Below are 23,660 nucleotides of genomic sequence, written 5' to 3'. Positions count from 1 at the left end.
AGTCCCCTTGGCCAAAAATGCCATTGGGCAATATCCGTCAAGGAAAATAGTCTACCATGTACCTCTCTGCCTGTTTTATGTGTCTGGTATGACTAGGTACTAACTTGAGATACCACCACCAGCAGCTTAGGTGCTGTTGTTTTCAGCTGACCTGTGGCTTGGCTTTACTGTAGTGAAACTTGGCATATTACCAGATTTTTTCCATACTCAGTATGAACATAAGCTCATTGACCATCTGGCTCCTTTTACTAATCTCCTGCCTGTATGCATAAGGAGGACTTCTCAGTGTCTTTGGAGAGAGCTGATTTCTAAAGCAGCACTGAATGCTACCCTTGTAATATATCCTATGTCTGGCAATTCCTTTGTGAAAAGGCTTGCATGTAGGTCTTTTTGTTTTGAGTTATGTTTTATCACAAGTAAAGGAAGGCAGTATTTCCAATAGTTGACAATTGTCTGGGTTGGAACAGGGGTAATTGCCAAAGCGTTATTTGAGACTGTCTGTAGACACTTTTGCATGTTTCTGGTGGCTATCCAAAAAATCACAGTTCTGTCTACTCTTTCTGACAGAAAGAGGACAGCCTGGACTTCAGTATCGTGATTTGGTTCTTTCTGTCAAACAGTCTTACAAATAATCAACACTTTCTCATGTGTTGTCTCTGATTATTTTTTTTTTCCCTCTTCCACTGCGTTCTGGCATGTGCTTGGAAGGCCCAAACAATTTTATTTTTTCCCCAAAGCTTTCACTTCTTGTTTCCTTTGCTGTCCTGTTCCCTTCTTAATGGCAGGCTTGTTCATTTCAGCAAGCTTGGATGCAGATAATTAGACATATGGATTCTGACCATGCAATCCAATTTAAGCCTCTGTATGCTGCAAGCTTTTTCTCAGCTTACTTTGGCAGAAGCTAGACTTGCTGTTTGAAGGGGAGCTATAGAATCAATTACCTTTGTGCATGGTAAGGTGGTTTTTTCCATTGGGTATTTCCTAGCGTCAAACAAAAAAGGTAAATCATTTAAGAAAATGTAACACGTGTCTTCAGGCTGTGTCAGATGTGACTGTCCTGAATTGAATTTGTATGTTTTCCAAAGCTGTCATGTCTTTCAGACTGAGAGGTGAACTGTTCTTCTGTGAATATCCATCTCTCAATTAGGCAGGATTATTTAAGGCCTCTCCCTTTGGAGAAGAGAAGGCTGAAGGGAGACCTTATCAATGCCTTTAAGTACCTCAAGGGTGGTTTGAAGGAGGAGGGAGCCAGACTCTTTTCAGTGGTTCCCAGTGAGAGGACGAGGGGCAACGGGCACAAGCTGGAACATAAGAGGTTCCACTCAAATATGAGGAAAAACTTCTTCACAGTGAGGGTGGCAGAGCCCTGGCACAGGCTGCCCAGGGAGGGTGTGGAGTCCCCTTCTTTGGAGATTTCCCAGCCCCACCTGGATGTTCCTGAGTAACATGCTCTGACAAGCTCTGGGCAATCCTGCTTCAGCAGGGGAGTTGGACTAGATGGTCTCTATGGTCCCTTCCAACTCTAAAAATTCAGTGAAATTCCTTTTGGCTTCATTGTAGCTTCAAGATATACCGATAGAAGACCTGATAAGTATTTCCCTCTTCAGACAAGCTGTTGATAGATTATGTGACTTTCTCACAATGAGTATATGAGAGTAAGACTTCATGTCCTTTTTTGTTCGAGTCGTGATAACTCTCTTTCCTGCGGACATCTTCCAGTTCCCTTTTGGACTCGTGAGACTGTCTTCTGGCAAGGGAGTATCTATTTATTTCTTCATGGATAGTCACATACTGCCATCCTATTGAACAGCTAATGCCTGTGACCTTTACAAGCCACAGACATGTATAAAACAAAGCTTACAAATGTGACAGCCATCAACAAAGGCAGGTGCACTTTAAGTAGGGTGGGTCCTGCAGAAGCTAAATGGTCCTTCAAGATGCATTGTTTGAATTTTCTTCAATGCCTTTGTGTAGGTGCTGTTTTAGGCCAGTATCGATGTTCAGCTCATGTGAGAGTGCTCTGCTGGCAAGGAAGCACCATGAGATGAATTGACAATCTTAAGCACTTGTTAAGTGGCTCCAGCTCAATGTTACTGTGGAATGTATGCATGGCATGTCACTTTCTGATCCAAGTTATCAAGAACCAGATGATGCATTGGCAGCCAAAATGGATAGCACAGGGTCCTTTCCTTTCAAAGGAAGTGGTTTGTCTTCCCAAACCTCTCATCTTCTACAGAGCCTGTCTTTCTTATTCTTGTATGTAAGAGGATTCCTAATGTGTGTGTTGGTAGGGTTAGGAAACATCCTTAGCATGTTTTCCAGTAGCCAATCCAAATAGTCCTCTATGCAAAGACTGTGAAGGTAGGTGGCAGGTTTCTGTTACAGAATTCAATGAAATTACCAAGTTAGAGCCTGTTCTGTTACAAGATTTTTGGTTTGCTTAAGATATGTTGTGGGTTTGCTGGGATATCTCTCTTCCAACTGTCCCTGGAGTTTGTTCCAAACCTTTGCTGCAGAGATGAATATTCTGCTATGCCCTGTTGATAAAATGGTGGTAGTGCTTGAAGGACTCTGAAGCTCAGTAAAGATGTCTTTCTGTAAGCTACTACCAGGAGTCTTCTGCTCTGTGGAAACTGTTCAAAAAGGGAAAAAGCTCAGAGCTGTTCAAAAGAGGAAAAGATGTTTCTTATGAAAAGCTAAAGTTTTTGACATCATATAGCTGAAGTATAAATTTGTTGTTCATCTGCTGTTCTTTACAGTTGTTCTAACAATAAGTAGTTGAGAAATAAAAAGGTAGTGATGCATTCTGTCCTTCATGTTAATTCACAGAGCTTGGGGAAAGGGAGAGTGTGGGAATACCTTCTAAAAGTATCATTAGTACATCTTTATGTTCTAAAAAAACCCTGAAGACTTAGGCAGCCTGTCAGAATATATGCCCCTATCTCAGAACTTAGATCACGATTACCTGCTTCGTTAGTGCTCAGATGAGTAACAAGTAGGACTCCTGAAGGTAGGAATTCAGCTGCATTACGACATATTGTTGGCTTCTGATAGAGTGAAATCTCCTATTACAAGTGCTATAGTATCTTGTATCTGTAAAGTAGATTGAGGGGTTTGTGCATCTTCTATAATAAATATATTCTAATTAATATTTCCTTCTTTTATGGTTGTTTTCAGCATCTAGTAAATCTATTTGCTCGCTTGGCCACTGACAACATTGGGTACATAGACTGGGATCCATATGTACCAAAGGTAATGTTTGTTTCTCATTTTATGAAATTGTTTACTTTGAGATAAGTCTTCAGTGTTACTATGCTAAGAATATTCTGTATTCCCTGTATGGGTCTTATACTGCAGTGCCCCAGTTTTTCAAATTAGGTGCATTCATTTGAAAACCTAAGTTTAACTTTGAAAATTTGAGCCATCCTTTTGTAACAGAAAGCATTGGAAGTTGTTACTGTTATCACTCAAAACCAAGTCAAAGCAATGATGTGCCTTACTAGATTAATCATGTCTGATTGGTTAACTAATCCCATGTTCTTATGGAAATGGCCCTTAATGACATTCTTTTGATAAACAGTATATATAAACTTTGAATCTTCTTTCAGCTTATGGATTTCTTTAAAAGATGTTCATATCTGTTATATTGTTTGCAAAACCACCCAACAACTTTTGATTAGAAAATTAACTTACGCCAGCTTTATGGGATAAATTAATAAATTTTATGCCAATGTTTGTTTTTCTTTTTTCAGATTTTTACCAGAATCTTGAGGAGTTTAAATCTTCCAGTGGGAAGCAATCAAGTTGTTGTTCCAAGGTTCTTAACAAACGCTTATGATGTAGGACATGCAGTATTGTGGATCACAGCCATGATGGTTAGTAACTTTTTCATAAAGTGAAACAAAAACTAGTGCAAAGCTTTAAGCAAGTATGTATTTAAAAAAAATGTTTGTTCTTTTTAGCTCATTGTGGAAGTTGTTTTTAGGCTATCTCTTGCCCAAGGTTTGTTTCAAAGTACATTGTTTCACTGTCAGTTTGGAATGTGGATGGAAAGGTTTATTTCACAGCCCTGGTCTGTGGCATTCTGGAAGTGAACAGCCAGCTACGAGCACCGCTGTGGGTACACACTTGGCTGCTGTTGAGCAATTGAACGACTCTTTTAGGGTGAACCTCATCAGAGCAGATGGAAAAAACTTGCTACTTTGTGCTGAGCTGAGAGTGGGGAAGGGAGGGAATTTGCAGATGTGATTTGATGCTTTTAGGTGTTGCTGTAAATGAAAATGCTCGTAGTACTCATACAACCTCGTATTACTGTGTTAGCTGTACATTTTAATTTACTCTGTGTAATAAAATTCTATTATTTTTTACAGGGTGGACCAAGTAAACTAGTGCAAAAACATTTATCTGGACTGTTCAATAGCATTGCCTCTTTTTACCACCCTTCAAATAATGGGCGCTGGCTGGTGAGTTTTTTGCATGTAAAAATAATAACTTTGGCTGTAATTTTGACAGTCAAACCTGTCAAACATGTTGGTAGATATGCTATGTGCTCCAGTAGCCAGGTCATCTGTTGGGTATATAATATTTTGAGGCCTTAATTTTCAAGATATGTGATTGTACTGTCATTCAAACCATACTTTTATTCTGCTGTCAGTACCATAGCTAATGGAAGTGTTCTTCAAACATCTAACCGAAGTGCAGTTTAGAAGCCCAAAACTAGACATCTGATTCATAAATACCTAGGAAAAAGAAGCCTGCACTTTAAAGGAGTGTGTTATATAGCATCAGTATTGATTGTATGACATAGCTTTCATATTACTGACCTACTGTCTCCAAGTTAGAAAAATCTAGTTTTGATCAAAGCAAAAAAGATTTTTAATGCTTCTCTAGTTTGATGAAGCATAACTTCTTGATGGTGTAGATAGTGGAGTCTTCTGCTAAAGAATGTAAGAATCTGTAGTAGCTGATAGAAAGTACCAATAGCATGGCTGATCAAAGCAGTGCCAAAGGAGCTGACTTGTTCTAGAATAGCATATTTGCTTACATACCAATGTCAGGAGAATGCTCTCAAAGATGTTCTAATTACTGGTAAATAATCTTGATTCTTGACCATATCCTTTGTATATTTTTTTCATTTTATTTAAAATCATAAGGCATAGTGCTGGCAGCAAAACTGTTAATATTTTGGGACATGAAGTTTAATGACAAATTGTGAACATGTGTTTTAGAGCTTTTCTGCATTTTCTTCTATTGCAGTTGCGTAGTTTCAAGATAATAGCTTATTAGTTGTCTGTACACTTAGCAGCTCAGATTCTGCTGCTACCAAGTAATTGAATACCATTTCCTGTTTAATCAACAGAACAAACTGATGAAACTACTTCAAAGGTTACCCAGCAGTGTTGTCAGAAGGCTGCATCGTGAGCGCTACAAGAAAATGACTTGGTTAACTCCTGTGCCTGATAGTCATAAACTTACTGATCAGGATGTTACAGACTTTGTAGAGTGCATTATTCAACCTGTTCTTCTGGCTATGTTCAGTAAAACTGGAAGCCTGGAGGCTGCCCAAGCCCTGCAGAATCTTGCACTGATGCGTCCTGAATTAGTAATTCCACCTGTACTTGAGAAGTAAGTTCGGCAGAAACAACTTCTGTGTTCTCTTTCCAAGAAATAAATATGCAAAGCAGTCATGTTAAATGATAAGCCACTTGTTTGCTGCAAATGAATGCTTCCAGTGGCAGGAACTCCTAATACACACACCTGAGCAATTCCCTGAGTCAGGACAGGGAGCGAGGGAGGACTTTGGTTTTTATTTTACTTTGGTTTGTTTTTTTAAAGCACCTGGCAAATGGAATAGCTCTGGGAGCTGTTCATAGCTTGTGCAGTACAGGGGGTTTGCATTTCTGTCAGTGTTTTGTATCAGATAGTGGGTAGATCAGTTGAAAAAGCAACTTTGCACCCTTTGTTCAGGAGCCACCTTATGTCTTCTCACTAGCTTTCAACTGGGACAAGTACAAATGATGGTATTGTATATTTGTGTAGTAATAAGCGTATGTTTTATATTTGTTTTGTGTCAGAGTATGTTACAGATAGTTTAAAGTTACTGTCATTGCTTCTGATTTCATAAGCAAATCACTAAAGTACATGCCCATGTAAAATACTTAGTTTTTTCTATTACTAATACCTTGATCCCTGACATTCCAAAAGAAAAATGTGACTCTTTCCTGCCACAATGAAAAGCTTTCTTCCTAGTCCTCCTCCATTTTCCCCATCCTATGTAGTCTTGTGTACTTCAACTCCTATTGTAAAAACAGTAAATTAGTTTGTCTTGAAGAGCCCTTCCTGAGTTCCATTCCATTCCAACCTTCCTGATTCAACCGTTTGTAAAAACTTTATAAATCTGCTCTTACATGAAAATATTTTAAGCATAGATGATGAAAACACATCAAGCATAACAGTTTTAAGAGGGACAGCAATGGATGCCCCTATTGGATATGACTACTTTTTTTGTTTTGAGAGCAGACTGAACATCTGCTCAGTAGTACAAACTATCACCAGTATGTTTGCCTTGGCTGCAATTCCAAATTCATTTTGTTGTGTAGATGTAGGTCCTTTGTGCTTTGAATGACATAGGGCAAGGGTAACACTATGTCCTGTTTGAACTGTAGGTTGTTGATAACAGTAGGAAATGTTACACAGTTTGCTGAAAGATAGTCAGTGTAGAAAAGGTTTAAAAATCATGGTAACTTAATAGTTTTTTATAAAAGAAGATATGGACTTTAATGTAAGACTAAGTAGTATATCCCTTATTGAAGTAGAGGCAATCAAGGCAAGTTTTCATGCTTGTCACAAGAACCTTACTCTTTTAAGTTCACAACTTGCATTAGCTTAAAGTTCAAACGTGAAAGTCGTCATAGCTTTGAATCTAGAAGCCCAAGCAGTTGTTAATTTCTGTGCTGCAACTGCAGCAGAATTATTTAATTCTGAATTTTTTGTGAATAGGACTGATCAAACGGAAAGAATGTTTTCTAACAGAGCAAGGCTAAGTCTTTTGGAAGAAGATCACAAAAAAATTTGGAACCATTGATTTGCTTGTGGTTTTTTTGCAGAAATTTTGATTTCTGTAGAAAATAGCATATGCGATCTACTTTTATTTTCTTTGAAGACTTTCAAAACATTATTGTTCCTAATATGGCTGCTTTTAAACTTTATAGAACATATCCTGCACTTGAGACATTGACGGAACCTCATCAGCTCACAGCTACTTTAAGCTGTGTAATTGGAGTAGCTCGTAGTCTGGTATCTGGGGGGAAGTGGTTTCCAGAAGGTCCAACACACATGCTACCTCTACTGATGAGAGCATTGCCTGGGGTGGATCCAAATGACTTCAGCAAATGTATGGTGAGTGTATAAATCTTACCTTTTTTTTTTTTTTAGAAGATAGCCAACCAGTTTGCTCTGAAAGCTTTTTTAATTTTTGTATGAAAGCAAGTTACATTTCCAGAAGTTCTTAGCCCGATTTTGTTCCTGCACAATTCTATTTATAAAAAGTTAATATTGCAAGCATCTAATTTATAATAATGCTTTTGGCTTATTGGACATGACAAGTGAATCTTTAACACTGGATTGTGAAAAAGCCAAGATAAAATAGATTTTCTAAAGCTCCTAGTAAATATTCCTGGTCTTTTAAGATCAATAGAAAGGCTTTTATCACTAGGTTTTCATTAAATTAACTCCTAAAAGCTCACATTTTCAGGAATCCCTATTAATTGACTATTCAAACAATATTAATATTATAGGGGTTTTGTAACTGTAAAGTTCAGCACAAAGTAAGTGTTGCTTTTGTCAGAAAATTGAGGGGGTTTTGCACAGTTTTAGATATGAAATCAGAAATAACTATTGAAGCTTTGAGGTGGAAGAATTAGGCTTTGGAATTCTTTTTAATGTAATGATTTGCTTTAGCTCCCATGCCTTAATTGCAAAAGATATTTAATGTGTAGAATACCGTAACACTTCTTAAAGAGCTGTTTGCAACTCTCAACAGATTACATTCCAGTTTATCGCAACGTTTTCTACTTTGGTGCCTTTAGTAGACTGTTCATCTGTATTGCAAGAAAGAGATGATCTTTCAGAGGTAAGAGTGCTGTGCAGTTATGAAAACAAAACTGTAACCTACTTTTCAGTTTAATTTCTAGCAATGTAATAATCTCTTCAGAACTGTAAGAGGTTTGCTACTCTCTTTTTGTATACGTAAAACTGGTAAACAGAAATGCAACCCAAAAAATGATGTGGATCCCATTTGCTTCTGGTCAGTGTGATAGAGCTGACATACGCATGCAAATTGGCAATGTATTCTTGGCATTACTTCTTAGTCATAGGTTATTGTAGAGATAATTTTTAAATTCAGACAGATAAATGTTTTTATGTCAAAATTTAGCTGCACAAGGCCCTGCATAATGTAATGTGACTTAAAGTCTGCCCTCTTTGAGTAGGAGGTTGGACTACAGTGACATTCAGAGGTCTGTTGCCATCTAAGTTTTTCTGAGTCTAATAAAAAGCAGCTTTGTTACCACTATATTTTTGAAACTTTTTGTCACTGTAAGACATTAAGGTAACAGTAAATAAAACCAAAAAAAGCAGATGAGTACAGTGTTGCTGTGAGATGTATGTGCATCATTTCTAGTTCAAAATTAGTCCAACTTAGAATGAGGTAAAAGGTAACTAATTGATTGGGAGACTCTGGAAGGAATTTGGTCTCCTGTTGAAAACTTTGTATGTGTTTAAAAAAAAACAAAAAACAACCCAAAAAGCAACAAAAACCCCCACCAACCCAAAAAATCCTCCAGAAAAACCCCAACTGTTTGTAGTTATTTTTCAAAAAACTTTTCAGGACTGTTTTCCTCCTATGAGAAATAATTTCTAAACAGTCACACCTGCTCATATTCATCTCTAGTTTTAGAGCTCCTTGCACTCCATTTCTCCATCATTGTTCTAAATAGTTTGTCCTTTTTTTTTCCACATAGCGAAAAATACAGGAAACAATGGGAAATCGTTTTTCTGTTTCTCTGGGTATCACTAGGCTTTTGATTCTGCTTTTGATACGGTAGTTCAAGCACAGATGATGAAGCTGTATCTGGCATATAGCAAATAAGGCAGCAGCAACGGCGTCCACTATGGTAATGGACTACTGCCACGTAAAATGTCTCATCTGTTGCTAGAAATCTCCTCTTGTAGCTCTGAGAACAGCTAGTAGCTGTAGATTGCAGAGATTCTGAATGGTTAGCTACTGGAAGAAGGTTAATTTCATTGCTCCAGAGCTGCAGCACTCAGAAATAAAAACAGAGGAGTTTGTATGCTGAACATTTAACATAAATATGTCAGCAGAGCCAAGTCTGTCACCACAGTTGGCACTCGCTGACCTCTTGTTGGAAAGGAGGATCAGTAGTAAGGCCAAAGGTTGTATCCATGGAGGCAGACCTGATTGCACCCTGAGATGTTGTTTGGCTGAACTTCAAATCCAGGAATTTTGTTATCACAGTGTAAAGAAAATGTAGTAATTGTTTCATATAATGTACTTGAGACTATACAAACTTTGAGAAATGCACTGTAGCATACATGATTTAAAAACTGAAAGTGTTTTTGAAGTAGTTAACATAGGAAATTAAATTTATGTTTCCTTAAGAAAAGTCAACCCTTTGTGCTTCTTTTGCATTGGTAAACTGTAGGTGGAAAGAGAATTGTGCTCTGCAACTGCTGAATTTGAGGATTTTGTACTACAGTTTATGGATAGGTAAGTATCCTAAGGATACCTGAAAGCTTGGCATGAGGAACTTTCATAAAACTTTCAAATTCCACTTACTAAAATTGTACTTATTGTATTTGTGTAGATGTTTTGGACTTATAGAGAGCAGCACACTAGAACAAACAAGAGAGGAGACTGAAACTGAGAAAATGACTCATCTAGAGAGTCTAGTGGAATTAGGTCTCTCTTCTACTTTCAGTACAATCCTCACTCAGTGTTCAAAGGATATATTTAAGGTATGTAGCACACAAGCTTTCCATCTAACTTTAAGAGGCTTATTTTTCAGTTGTGAATGACTGGTGCATTCAGATCCTTCCTTCCTTCATTGTCCTAAACTTTCACGTTTAACCAGAGAAGAGGCTGGGAGGGGAAGTTTAGGACTTAATGTGAATTTGTTTTATGATTTTATATACATCAGTAGAGAGCTCTTAGGTCCTTGATGCTCTCTTGCCAGCTGTTGGTAAATGTTAGGAGAGATCATTACAACAGCTTACTTTATCACCTATAAAATACTGACATCATAAAGGATTATAAAAGGGTATTGATTTTTTCATGTCTTTTGATGGTAATGCTAACCAACCCGGTCCCCTGCTTTCCTTTTTTTGCTCCTCCCTACTACTTCTTAAGCTGGGCAGAAGAAGCTGTTCAAGGAGCTGTAGGGGGTAATGGGATCAGAAAAATTATCTGGATTAAAATAACTCTGAGGGAGGGGGATGGAGAATCCATGTTGATACATGGACAGATTCTTTCCTTGCAGGTTGAGTTAATGCATTTTAATCTGATTACGTTACGTATATATTTGGAGGTGTTAGGTTTTGTATGTCTTGAACCATTGCATTTTGGTTAATGTAAGTCTTAAGTTAGTTCTTTGCTGTCATTAAATATTTATTTTGTATTTTTCCTGGTTGTTCATTATTAAAGCAATCATATGCAATCTACACTGTATTACAGTTCAGCTTGCCTTGCTTTAATAGGCTGCTTTTAAACATGCTGGCCACTTGAACAGTTGATAGTCAATTCCCTATTTATTTGTTAACTAAGGGATATCTTGGCTTCACTTTCACATGTAAAATAGCATAGCATTCTTTTCAACGGACTGTGACTTAAATGACTTAATTCAGAGAAACCTGTTGTTCTGTGTAGTTCCTCAGAAACATCCCAAGCTTACATTAGTCAACAAGATTTATCTGACCTCCTTTCTTCCCAAAGTGTACATTTGAGAAGTGTCTATGATCTCCAGCTGAAGGCAGTGTCCCATTATGTTACCAGTGAAAGCACTCGGTGTGTTTTGTTTATAAACTCTTGGGGGGAGGAGGGAAATACAGACCATCCTGTAATTGAATTATTTTAGTGATAGTGGACCCTGTCATCTGTTTTCCTGGTATAATGTGTTACTGTAATTGAGTCTTGCAATAAATAGGAAAAAAAGTAAAAATCTGCAGACTGAAACCTTTTGTTATTGCTACTTCTGCAGCAGCCTTTGTTCTCCAGCTCAAGGCAGTAGTTGTACAATTAGACATAGGCGTTGCATAGAGTGCAAGTCATGTGTGCTGAGAATATTTGGGATTTTTGCCCTGAGTAGTTACTATTCACATTGGTTTTTAATCTTTCTATTTTATATTATTGTCAGCTTTCATTGTGATGGTAGTTCCTTTTCACTCATCTTTCAGCATTCTACAGAACTGTTTTTTCTATATTGCTGTTCTGATTTTTTTTTTTAATATGAATTACGGTTTCAGTCTTCGGTTTTAAAAGAATACATTATGTACAGACGTGTAGCATCAAACATTTAATGATACCTAGTTTCCTTTTTCAAAAAAGTAACTTCCATCTTTTTGTACTCATTTTTAGGTCGCCTTGGAGAAGGTTTTTAACTTTGCTGTTTCAAATATATTTGAGACAAGAGTTGCTGGTCGAATGGTTGCCGATATGTGCCGAGCTGCAGTAAAAGTGAGAGAAAATGCTCTGACTGCACTTGATCTTTACTTTAAAAAAAAAGCCAATACTACTAGTTTTTCTTATGTTATATCTTTATTTATTATTTAAATGCAGGTGGTTCTTAATATTATGTCTTCTAAAATTGGATGGTTGCATACAGCAATATTTCAAGAGGTTCTTTCACAAAGTTTTTTTTCTTGCATTTATGTTAAATGTAGGTTTTATTGAGTGTTTAAAACTCATGGAGTCAGACTGCTCTAGATTGAATTGGAGTTGAGATACAACCTATTCTTCTCTCTTTCAATAATAATGTTAAGAGATTCTTATCAATGTGTGTGCTGAGTTCCATAAGGCGTTCTCTTTTTTTTTAAAATGGGATATTTATGATGCTGTTTCCAGTGCCGCCCTGAGGAATCTTTGAAGCTGTTTGTACCACATTGCTGCAGTGTTATAACTCACCTCACAGTCAGTAAGTTTAAGAGATTTCTAGTGTTATTTGCTTTGGTTTCGGTTGACTTCTTTTAAACTTGAAAATAATATTTAAAACTTCTTTGTTTTCCGTGACTTGATTTCAGTGATGGAAAATTAATTCTGTCTGATATTTCATCTAAAAAAACAACCATCAAAGCAGCTATTTATGTATAATTTCAAGACAAATCAAAAAAGCTATAGGAGCATGCTTCTTTAAAAATGTGGTAGTTTAAAATATCTCTAGACATTCCTCAATTTCTCAAAAAGTATTCAAGATGTTAAGTTGGCTGAAGTACCTCCCAGGTGCACGTGAGTGCAGTATGAATTGGAAGGTTGCAATAGGAGTGTTGAAAGTAAACTTTTGGGATGCAAGCATCTGTTTTATGATTTAGCTTGTTGGGAAAACTTGATTTCAGCATCATTACAGCTATGCTTATCACTTGTTCCTCTAGATGATGATGTATTACATGATGAAGAACTAGATAAGGAGCTACTTTGGAATCTTCAGCTTTTGTCAGAGGTATTGCAAAGAATGTTCAACCTAAGAGTGTATCCTGTTTAGTGCTCCTGAAATAAGAAGAACTTCTGCTATTAAGATGAAATAAATGTTTGAATGACACTGCATGAGTTTTCTTATCTAACATTTTCTTATCTAACTTTAAATGGGATGTCAGTAACTGCTGTTTGAATCAAATAAATGTAGAGTGTGTATGTGGAATAAAAGCATTTAATGCAATTATTGTGGGTTAAAGAGGAGGGATTGATGCAGCGAAAAACATAAGATGCTTTTGATAAAGATATATCTTTTAAAATGAATTTCAAAATCTATACAAGTATTGCCAGAAAATTTTTGAATGGGGTTGAGAAGCAACATATATCACAGTTCTTATCTGTTACACTTTTCCAGTGTCAGTAGAAGTGCTACTTCATGTGCAAGTTCAATCTTTAATTTGAACTCAATGTGACACACAGAATGAAACTTGGTACAGGATCATTTGAGCGCTACAATCCTCTCTTTAGTCATCTAGAACAAAATCAGTGATGTTTACCTCTGAAATGTTTGTCTTTCCTGTTAGATCACTCGAGTGGATGGGAAGAAGTTGCTACCGTACAGGGAGCAGCTTGGGAAGATACTGCAGCGAACCCTACATCTAACCTGTAAGCAGGGTTACATTCTGTCTTGTAACCTACTGCATCATCTTCTTCGTTCTGCTACACTTATCTACCCCACAGAATACTGCAGTGTGCCAGGTGGCTTTGACAAGCCTCTTTCTGAATACTTTCCTATCAAGGCAAGGATTTTCATTTATTTAGGATTAGAGGATTTGACTTTCTTTTTGAAAAAGCAATCATACTCTCTATATAATATTTGTTTTTATTTGGAAATTTCTGAACATAAGTAGCAGCAATGGAAAGTGTAATTGAAAGATGCTTTGGGCTTGGAAATGTATAGCAAATTATGAGTTACTTTGTATTGATAGCAAAAAAATGAATACTGACTTGTTTTGAGAAGTTTTATAATGTGATATAGGACGTGTTTTACAATGATTGCATGACTACAATAAGATAATACAAAGCAAGAGTTGCCTGCTCATGTTTCTTAATTTTGTAATATATGATGCATTTGAGACCCAGCTATCATGAAGTACAGTGGTATAAAAAAATTAAGTTTGGAATTTAGCAGGAGAATTTTGCAGTTCACTTTAACTTAAATATCCAGTAATAGGAAGCATTGTTGCACTGGGAGAAACTTAGTCTTTCATCTGATTTTGTGGATGAGAGCTGCAGCCTTTCCTTGTGCCTCTTCCTATAAATGTGGTTGTCAGATATAACAAGTAATGGTGAGTGCATGGAAAAATGAGACCATCAGTGCAAAACAATTGCAAGAGAAAAATGGTATGGTATTTTGCAGGTAGGCAGAAAAGAAAACAACCAATGATTCTATGCTGAGCTTGTGATAAAACAAAAGTAAAAGTGACAATATTAAAAATTACTGAAACTGTCAAAAGTAATATGCTAGTCTGCTGTTAAGACTTTGAGGTCAATTTACCAGTATTACAGGCGGTTTTCAGCTGGCCTATTTGAATGTAAAGCTGCATTTTGCTGAAAAATGTTCTCTTACAGAGTTTTACAACTTGTTGTAAATGCTTGTTACTGAAAGCCAGTACAGTTTTTCAAACTGATGGGAAGATCAAGTTGGACCAGATACTCATTTAACAAACAAAAAATTAAATGCCCCAACAAAAAAAAGATTATTTTTTTAATAATTTCTACTCTGAATTGAAAAAATGCACAATTACTTTGCTGTTCCATGCATGAGTGGCTACTTTAGAAAATGTATATTTTATCAACTCTTAATTAAGCTTACATGCTTCCTACCCTGCTGCAGTGTAATGCTGCAGTGCTGTCACTTTCTCAAGTCATATTCATGGAGGACTAGTCTGCTCTTCTAAGGAAGAGAAGTAATAGGCTACATTGAGTAAGTTTACTACTGTAGCTCGTCGTATTTTTTGTCTAGTCAGACCACGCTACATTGAGTAAGTTTACTACTGTAGCTCTTCGTATTTTTTGTCTAGTCAGACCACCATCAACAGGTGGAGAAGTTCTGTAATCTTAAATTACTGTGTAAAATTGGACAAAGACAGGAAATGGAGAGTGAAGACTGCAAAGGCCTATCAATTAATATAGTCCTATGGACTTCATGTTTGAATAATAATTAGTGACAATTATTTACTTTTATTTTCTAAATAATCAAGTGGTGGTGATTCTGTAGCAAGTCTGAGCTCTTTGTAAGCCAACCTATTAAAATGTGTCTTTGTAATGGGATGACCTACCACTGTATAGAAAGTCCAACTTAAAATTTACGTTTCTTTTTTTTTTTAATTATTATTAAAATTGAAGTGCTAGGTTTCCTGATCGTGGTTCAAAACTGAAAAGAAATAGTATTAAATGGGCTGGCTTCTATAGGTGTATCAAAAGTCTGAGTTGTACTTAAGAATATTTCTGAATTTTATCTAGCCAAAGGAATTACAAAGTTCTGTTTCAATTAGATCAGTACAGTCCTTTTCCTTTTAGCCCTTTCAGGTATGTGGTGTTTTCCAGGTACATGTAGACGTTATAGTAGGTTTGGGATTTCTATTCAGTTTTATTGTGTTCTTGGTTGTGTTTTTTCTGGATTTGTCAGGATAACAGCTTTACAGCAGTAGCTAGTCATGTGTTTGAGTATTTTTAGTAGTCTTAAATGCTAATTTTTTTTAAAGGACGGTTTGCTTCATAATTTGATTAATAAGAAATGTCTTCATTTACTATAGGACTGGGGTAAACCAGGTGACCTGTGGAACTTGGACATCCAGTGGCATGTTCCTTCATCTGAGGAAATAGACTTCGCTTTTTATTTGCTGGATACTTTTCTTCAGCCTGAGCTCACCAAACTAGAGCACTATGCAACTGGAGAACTAGAAATGTCGAGGTTAGTGGTGATAGGCAATACAAAGAAGGTCTATTTATCCACTTAAGTCTAGTCTACTTTAAGTAGCCATTGCCCATAAGGAGTAAATACTATAATGTTACTGTCTCTTACATTAATCCAAAACTCCCAGGATTTTTAACTCTTAAGAGTACCTTTACCTTGAAAGTGCATTTCATAAAATTGATAACACGTTAATTTGAGTAGAAACACTTTAAAAAAAAAAGTCTTAAGACACTTGAAGTTGATATGAAGACTTTTCTATTCCAGATTTTTTTTAAATACATACCACAAGTAGTGTTTCCATTTATCTGTAGTCAGCAATAAAAAAAGTCTTCTAGACTTTTATCTTGTTATTTTGGCACAACCATTTGTTTTCCTAAGCTATGACGTGGAACGCAGAACTGATTTGGCTTGGAAATCTGCCTCTCTCCCCCTCCTTCCTATGAGTAAATGGATTCAGTACATAGTGTGTCCCTGCAAAAAGTGGCAGTGTTGAAACTGAGGAGGTAATGCAGAGTCAGTGGCATAAAAAATAGAAACCGAGACAAGAATACTATTGCCCAATGTTGTTAAACTCTGTTAGTGTAAAACTGTGGCTTCATAAGGTTAGTCTCCTAAGCACAAAATAATCATGACTTTAGTATGTGCTAAAGCATTTACAAGTATCAAATAGCTAAAGCTGTTTACAAGCATTAAATCTTGAACATTCTTTATTTCTCATGTTAAACCTTCGTGTCCTTGCAGCTATATATACTTCACTTGATGTTCACAGCATGTGACATTACACCTCATGCAGTGAAGTACTGCCCTACGTGGAACAGGGCATGGTGTATTAGACTTAGAAATACTTTTCTCTGACAAAGTTCCCACATTGTCTAATCTGAAAAGACAGCATATGCTTGACAAATCAATGCCACTAAACTGCAATCAGAAAGTATATTTAGACTAGGATACACTTCCTACTTAAGGCTTTGTAACTTATTTCTTAAGTTTATTTGTATGTTTCTTTCAATGTTTTTCTTTTCTGTTTGGCACTTTATGTAAAGCAGTTAATTTATAACAGAACTGGACTTTGATTTGGTCATGGCTTCACTGAGCTAACTAGTAGAAATATATTTCTAATGGTGGTGATATGGGAGAATATAGCCAAGTGCAGGAATTGCAAATTAAATTGGAACACAAGATAGCAAAGCTGCCAGAGTAGAGAATACCATTAGTTGCCGAAGGAATAACAGGTTTGAGTAAATGAGATACTAGGTGAGTCTGCTATTGCTTTGAATTGCAATATTTCTGGAGCTTGAATTCTTGTCAAATTTCTTTTTTTTTTTTTCTCAGTATTCCACCAAGTAATACTTGGAAATCAAGCATTTTTTTATGTATTTAGGAGCTTCAGAGTAAGACTTTTCTATTACAAAAGATAAAACTAAAAATTATAACAGCCTTTGTTGAACATATATATATGTAGAGAGTTGATAAGTAATGCACAAGTACTAAGAGCTCTCCAGTTAGGGAACCTCTTAAGAGGGTTCAAAGGAGTTATTTTATAAATCAGAGCTACTTATCTACAAGGATGAAAACAAAGGGCAAAACTTCTAGCTGTATGCTAAATGCTACCACTTTAGATGAGACAGCTTTAAACAAAATTCCTTAATTCTCTAAAATAACAGAAAAAGTTGTTCATGTTCTTGCATTATAATTTATCTTCACACTGTAAAATATTCACTCATAAAGAAAATGTTCCCTCATCTTACTCATGGTGGAAAGGACTTTTCTTGGTCTTAGTGTGGAGAGTTATTTCATGAATTTTATCTGAGATTCATAAAAAATTCTTCAAAATAAGTTTTTTGTGGTAAAGCTGTCTGTTTTGAGATCAATTTAGCTTGTTATACTGATGTTTCCTTCACTGTTTCAGAATGTAAAATCTCCAAACCAAGTTTTTCAGAAAACAAAGTTGAATGTTGGAGTTCTGTAATAGAATTAGGTTGAATCAAAAATCAAAAAGATTGATTTCTGTAGTGCTCCCTCTTGTGTTTAGAAGCGATATAGCTAAAGAAAAGGGCTTTTATATAACTTCACAAAAATATGGTTTATTATTTGTATATTTTCAAGCATTTAACAGATAAGTAATCTGTTTTTCTTCTTTGTTTAAGAGATGATGTGCAGCAGTGCCTTGCTATAGTGCACAACTGCTTGATTGGCTCTGGGAACATTCTGCCTCCTCTAAAAGGAGAAAGGGTGGCTCATCTGTAAGTAAAATTTATTATATCATAAACATTCTTAGCAATTATATTCATACTGGTTTTTAGTGCTTATTGCTATTATCACACATCTAATTCTAGTGGCTATTTTTAAGGAGCTCTCATACTAGTATAAAGATACAGAAATTTGAATCACTATTTCAAAAACAGAAACACTTGAGTACTTATAACATGAAAATGTTAAGTGATTTTTTTTTTTTTTGTGCAAGAGTGAAAATGTTTTAAAAAGGTAGGTGATGGCACTGCATTTCTGATGGTACTTTATGTAAAGGAAATGGAAGCTAGGCATTTGCTTATGTGTTTCTCCTCCTCTAAAAAAAGCCTTCAAACCATAGTGCACTCCCATCTTTCTAATGTTCCTGTCACCCTGAACGAATAAAGTCATAAACATTCTGAACTTAACTTCTTGCCAGCTCTATTCTCGTATTCAAATAGGAAATAAGTGCTGTTTGAATGCTCAAACACCTGTGAATAATGTCAAAGCAGAACCTGGTGACTGGTGCTGGCATATTAAGTGACTCTAGCAAAAGTGCTTGGGCAAACGTTCATTTTGGAAGTAATAGGAACTTTCTGTCGCGTTACAGTAGTTCAGGCTTTAAAACAGACTGTTTTTCAATAAATGGGGTTGCTGTAGCTTTGACTTCTTTAAGGAAGTATGTTGAATATTAACGCTAGAGGCAATTACAAGTTTGATCCTGGTATTCTTGTTACATATCATGTTTAAAATATGGAGGGTTTCAGTTAAGCTTATGGTCAGAGTCTGTATTTGGTGACTGAAGTTATTGCTGAGATTTTTTGCCCACGTGCCAGTTGCTAAAAGCGCCAAGGAACATTGATAGAGTCTAAAATGCATTGCTTCAGGTGCCCAGCTTCTGAGCGCTGCTTGTACAGTGGAAGGGGCTCCTCTTCAGTTAGAACATATGTTAGAACATTTGTTCAGCTGGAGAACTTTGAGGCCATCTTTTACCATTACGTAAAAGGAAGTCATCTTAGAGGCGGTGCAGGGCATTCAGACTGATTATGACTGCTTTCTAAAATAAGGACTCCAACACTTTACAGGAGGCATTGACTGTTCCTGGACCAGCAATGTTCTGCTGGCCCATATTGGAAAAATGTGGGACCATGTTAGCATTGCTTCTTGATTGTCTGAATCCTGCCCTGGCATCTGTTAGGCAGCAAGCACTAGACCCTGGCAATTCTTATGGCTCATGGGTTCAGGGACAGAGTTTCTGGTGTTGGTCCTTCAAAGGAGAAGGATTTTTTTGTTCTTGGATGCCATGAACTTCAACATACAGGGCTATCTTGGTCAAAAAAGTCTTTAACACTACAAGAAAAAGGATAATAATTTGTTGTAACTATGGTAATCTGTTAATCAAGGAATAAACACCTGTGTAAAAGTAAGCAGTTTTGTACCCTTATCTAGGCTATCTGATTGTCAATAATGGAAGCTTCATTTAGCAGAAGAAAGAACCTTATGACCTGTGGAGAAGAGTGAATTGCAGCTGTTGTTAGACTGTGTTCATGGAGACCCCCTGATTTTGTTTTGGTGTGGGTTGTTTAGAATTATCTTTTTATATTGTTAGGCAAGGTCTGTAAATTCCCAGTGTACAGATTAGGACATTAGCCTATAATCAACTTGTAAGTTACTGGTACACTTCATGGCAGATCTGCTTCATTCTGTTAGTTATCTCTGCTGGCTTTATTAAACATCGACGCTTTCCATGAGAACATGCTGAAATCAATTTGTTACTAAAGAAATCAAAATCCGACTTTTCTCATCATTTTGGAACTCAATAGTTCATTCTACTAAATGCCTGCAGAGCTTCAGAATCCACCATTACCTGGTTTGGACTATGCGTATTGGTGAAATGTCTACCCACTGTGAAGAATGTCTTGGATCCAAACTTTGTTTACATTTAAGGCTTTCTAAAAACATAGTTAAAGCAATTTATCTTTTCAGTGACTTGATAGAGGACTCGAATTTGCCCACTGAAGTTGGATTAATTTTATTTACATAAACTTTAGGTTTTATTCTTTGTATTATTTGAGTTATCACAAACAGAACGTGGATTTTTAATGAAGGAGGCAATCTAAGGGAAGTGAGTCTGTGCACAGTGGGTTTTACTTTGGCCTAGTAAGGTCAACGGAATACTTCAGAGATCCTATTGTACTTCATATGAAGGAAATGTTGGATCCCTGTCAGTTTATTCAATTTACTTAAGAACAACAGTTACAAAGGTCAATATCAATTTAGCATCTTGAGAGATTAGGCTGAGTTGATCCATCCAGTTCAGATGGTGTTCATTCTAGTTTTGCTTCTTAAGAAATTAATACTCTGTTTTAATGGGTTACTGTGTGTAAGCAGGGGTCACAGAAGGGAATTGTACCAAGAAGAAAGATGTCCTCTCTGCTAGCTTATTCCCTCCTCTTCCTTCCCCAAGAAATAACTGGAATATTTGTAATGAGGGAGATATCTTTTGAATTACAAAACAATATTAAGCAGGTTACTGTGAATACTGTTTTCTGTGCCATATGTCGTCCATAAAATTATATCCAGTTTGGATGTAGGAGGTGTCTTTTGATGAACTTGTTGTCAAAATAGGAAAAAAGTTTGATTGCAATGGTTATTGTGTTGTGAGTCCTGCGATTTTTTTAAGATACCAGTTTACATTCCCAAGCCTGTTCCCATTATATATAGTGGGAATGCACATAAAGCACTGAGATTTGAAAATTAATTGGCAGTGACTAAGTCAGTTACCCAGAATGCTTTTTTTTTTTTTTTTTTTAAGTACTGCATATTCACAGTTAGAATTTATCAGTAGTGGTGATGATATTCAGTGTCCTAACATGGCAGTATAGGAATGTTTTTAAATGCAGGTATTGGAAATGGCTTGATGTATTTAAGTTTAAAAAATTTTACAAGTTTTCTTGTAAAGAGTTTTCTTGTCAGATACCTCCTATGCCACTTAACTCCAATGAACGGTAGCTGATCACACACCATGTAGCACAGTGTTGTTGTATGTGCTGCCTGTAAATTAGAGCTGGGTAGGTGTAACTGCTAGATTTTTCTTCATCTTGATGGTTAAGGATGCCTGAAGATTCATGCTTAGAAAGCCAGATAATGAGTTATTTGTTCCTTTGTAACCCTCTAGCTTTCTCGCTGAATGAAAGGAAGGTCAGGTAGATGGGGAGAAGCGTGGAGCTCTGTAATTTGAACCTCGGTGACAAAACTGTGTGGTGGGATGATGGTTCAGTCAGTGCTGTGAGCTCTGTCTGCCCACGGACTGCTCCTGCCACCAAGATGCTTTTCACCCAAACACAGGGGGTTTGTTTTTCTGTTTGACAACTGAAAGTTACCCAAATATTTACCGACGTTGTTTTGGGGATTTGTGCAACCTTGCTTGGGGTGACAGGCAGGGGAAGGCAGTGGCAGAAATTAGGAAGAAAGGCTGCTTTCTTCATTAGGAGCAGGCTGTAGCAGCAGGAGACCACTGTACCTAGTCTGATCATTAATTCAATGACTCAGTCATAACAGTGACTAGCGCGAAGCAAGATGACTTCACTGAGGGAGGAAGTAGGGTTTTTTTGCTTAAGTAATAGGGAAAAATAATTATGAAAATTATATATTGACTGTATGCTACAGATATCACAAGCTGGCCAAATGTTTATTTCATTATGGGTTATCGTACAACAAATGTTGTTGTGTAAAATTCCCATTCATTAGATGTGAGGTTTGGGGTTTTTTTGGATTAATAAATTTTAAATCACAGTATTGCATAAGCGTGGTAGTCTTCTAGAGGGATGAGAATATCACAAAAGTTATGAGCGGTATTTTGGGAGAAGAAAATGAGTGAATCTAGATTGAAATCCTAAATCTTTCTGCTTTAAAATAAATTGCAGAAATGAATGCATGAGACTGCTTTCCACTAACAGAGTAACTATTTGCTGCTTGGTGTTTTGTTGTTGCTGTAATTCTTTTGAAGTTACTTCTACAGTAGGAAAATAGAGCTGTTGCAAATATAAGGCCTCTCTGCTAGTGTGGAGACTACTACATTTTACTGTACTAGTACTTTTAACCCAGGATCCCATTTTATTTGATTATAGACGGTGTTAGTACTTTTAACCCAGGATCCCATTTTATTGATTATAGACGGTGTATTACAATTCATCAGCATAATTTTATGGAAATAGTGCTTAGAAGTCTGTTGCACTGTTCACTTACAGAAACCTTTCATATTTAAAAGTTTAGTGGGAAGTTACTTCGTCCTTTCCTATGGACTTTTATGGAGTTTTTTTGCTCCTCAGTGTCAAATACCTGAGAGTACCCAATAATTTCAAAATGTCTTTTTTCATCTCTCCTGGTCAAGAATAGTCTGTTTTATGTCTCTGTGGTTTGTGTTTATTAGCTATTGAAAATAGATTTGCTTCTTGAATAGTTAATATACTAAGTTTTTCTGTTGGTTTCTTCTTTATTTAATTTTTATTTATTGTTTGATAAAGCTGAAACTGAATAAAAAATCCCCAGCATTGGTCTGGTATGTTTTCCTTGTTCGACAGGATCAGATAGTGCCCTTGTTTTCACGGCTTAATAAATACTGGGTAGAGTAAAGGTTTCAAAACTTCTGTTTAACAGCAAGTGTGTACATTGGCAAGAGTCTTCTTGAATCTCCTGTCAATCTAGGTAATGGTTTTCATGTTGATTCATTAGTTTCTGTTACTCCTTTTTTTTATCTTTTGATGACTGGTAGTCTCTGAATGGAAAAGTGATAATATTTAGTACAGAAAACACATTGTTAAATTGACCAACGACTTGGGTATGCTCAGTATACTCAGAAGTATGTGCTCTGTGTGTGTACATACACATCAGCATAGCTGCTGTGAGTGAGGAGTGATTTCCTTGTTCAGTGAGCTTGAGCACAAAAGGTTTAGGTTTCATAACGTTCCGTCTTTTTTGGGCACCAAGCAGTTCTTATGTGTACTTTGCGATTTTTATTTCTATTTTCTTCCCAATTTTGGGAGGAAAATTCCCATGTGTGTTTTACATGAGTGATGTAAATAATTTATCTCCTCCTGAAAATAGCTCGTGCTATTTTAAATGCTTAGGGTTACTGTGAGTGTTTCATACATGAGCAGGTGTTTAGGGAACAGATAGGCAATTCAGTAGAAAAGAAATTTGTGCACAGTCCTTGCACAAATAAAACGCATAATTGAAATTTGACAGAATTGAAATGAATAGTTAAATTTCAGTAGCAAATAGAACTTTAATAAATGTCACTTGATGTTGACTTTTTACTTTTTAGCCTGCAACTAGGAAGGAATTGAAACTTCATCTTTTTTTGGAGGATGAATGAATTCTCTTCTGATGTGCCATAAATAACAAATTAATAGAAAACTATTGTATGACTCAATAGTGTGTATTTATGTTGTTATTGCATATAGTATTCTTCATCTTTAGTAGAGAAGCCATTGATTTCAGGTGTGTTCTGTGAATCACTTTTTCATGCAGAGTGGATACATAAAAGGGGAAGAGAAAAAAAGCATTAAGGAGGCTGCTAGAGGTTGTGAGGAGCAATCCTTTATGACAGCAGTGTTTTTTTATGGCTAAATTAAGGTGTTCAGAGCCATAGAGTCAGAGCTGTGTGGAATTATCTGGACATAGTTGAGGGAAAAGTAAAAGGAGTTTTTCTGCGTCTGCAGAAACACAATGTGCTGGTTGCTCGGGCAC

General features: G+C 36.4%; 1 protein-coding gene across 2 annotated transcripts in view; it reads left to right on the top strand.

The window, feature by feature from the left end:
• The window catches only part of PSME4 (proteasome activator subunit 4), a 75,889-nt gene that overhangs the window by 19,330 nt on the left and 32,899 nt on the right, over window positions 1-23,660 (top strand). For both annotated transcript variants that reach the window (XM_014962476.1, XM_014962475.1), the window contains 14 exons: window positions 3,178-3,252; window positions 3,753-3,875; window positions 4,371-4,463; window positions 5,360-5,625; window positions 7,212-7,398; window positions 8,042-8,131; window positions 9,723-9,787; window positions 9,885-10,035; window positions 11,651-11,749; window positions 12,137-12,206; window positions 12,661-12,728; window positions 13,285-13,500; window positions 15,520-15,677; window positions 17,828-17,923. In XM_014962476.1, the coding sequence (XP_014817962.1) occupies window positions 3,178-3,252; window positions 3,753-3,875; window positions 4,371-4,463; window positions 5,360-5,625; window positions 7,212-7,398; window positions 8,042-8,131; window positions 9,723-9,787; window positions 9,885-10,035; window positions 11,651-11,749; window positions 12,137-12,206; window positions 12,661-12,728; window positions 13,285-13,500; window positions 15,520-15,677; window positions 17,828-17,923 (1,757 nt within the window). The remainder of the gene's footprint in view (window positions 1-3,177; window positions 3,253-3,752; window positions 3,876-4,370; window positions 4,464-5,359; window positions 5,626-7,211; window positions 7,399-8,041; window positions 8,132-9,722; window positions 9,788-9,884; window positions 10,036-11,650; window positions 11,750-12,136; window positions 12,207-12,660; window positions 12,729-13,284; window positions 13,501-15,519; window positions 15,678-17,827; window positions 17,924-23,660) is intronic.

This window comes from Calidris pugnax, unplaced genomic scaffold (genome assembly GCF_001431845.1).
Source record: "Calidris pugnax isolate Ruff unplaced genomic scaffold, ASM143184v1 scaffold147, whole genome shotgun sequence".
In the NCBI taxonomy this organism is placed as follows: Eukaryota; Metazoa; Chordata; class Aves; order Charadriiformes; family Scolopacidae; genus Calidris; species Calidris pugnax.
This window is presented reverse-complemented; position numbering and strand designations above follow the sequence as displayed.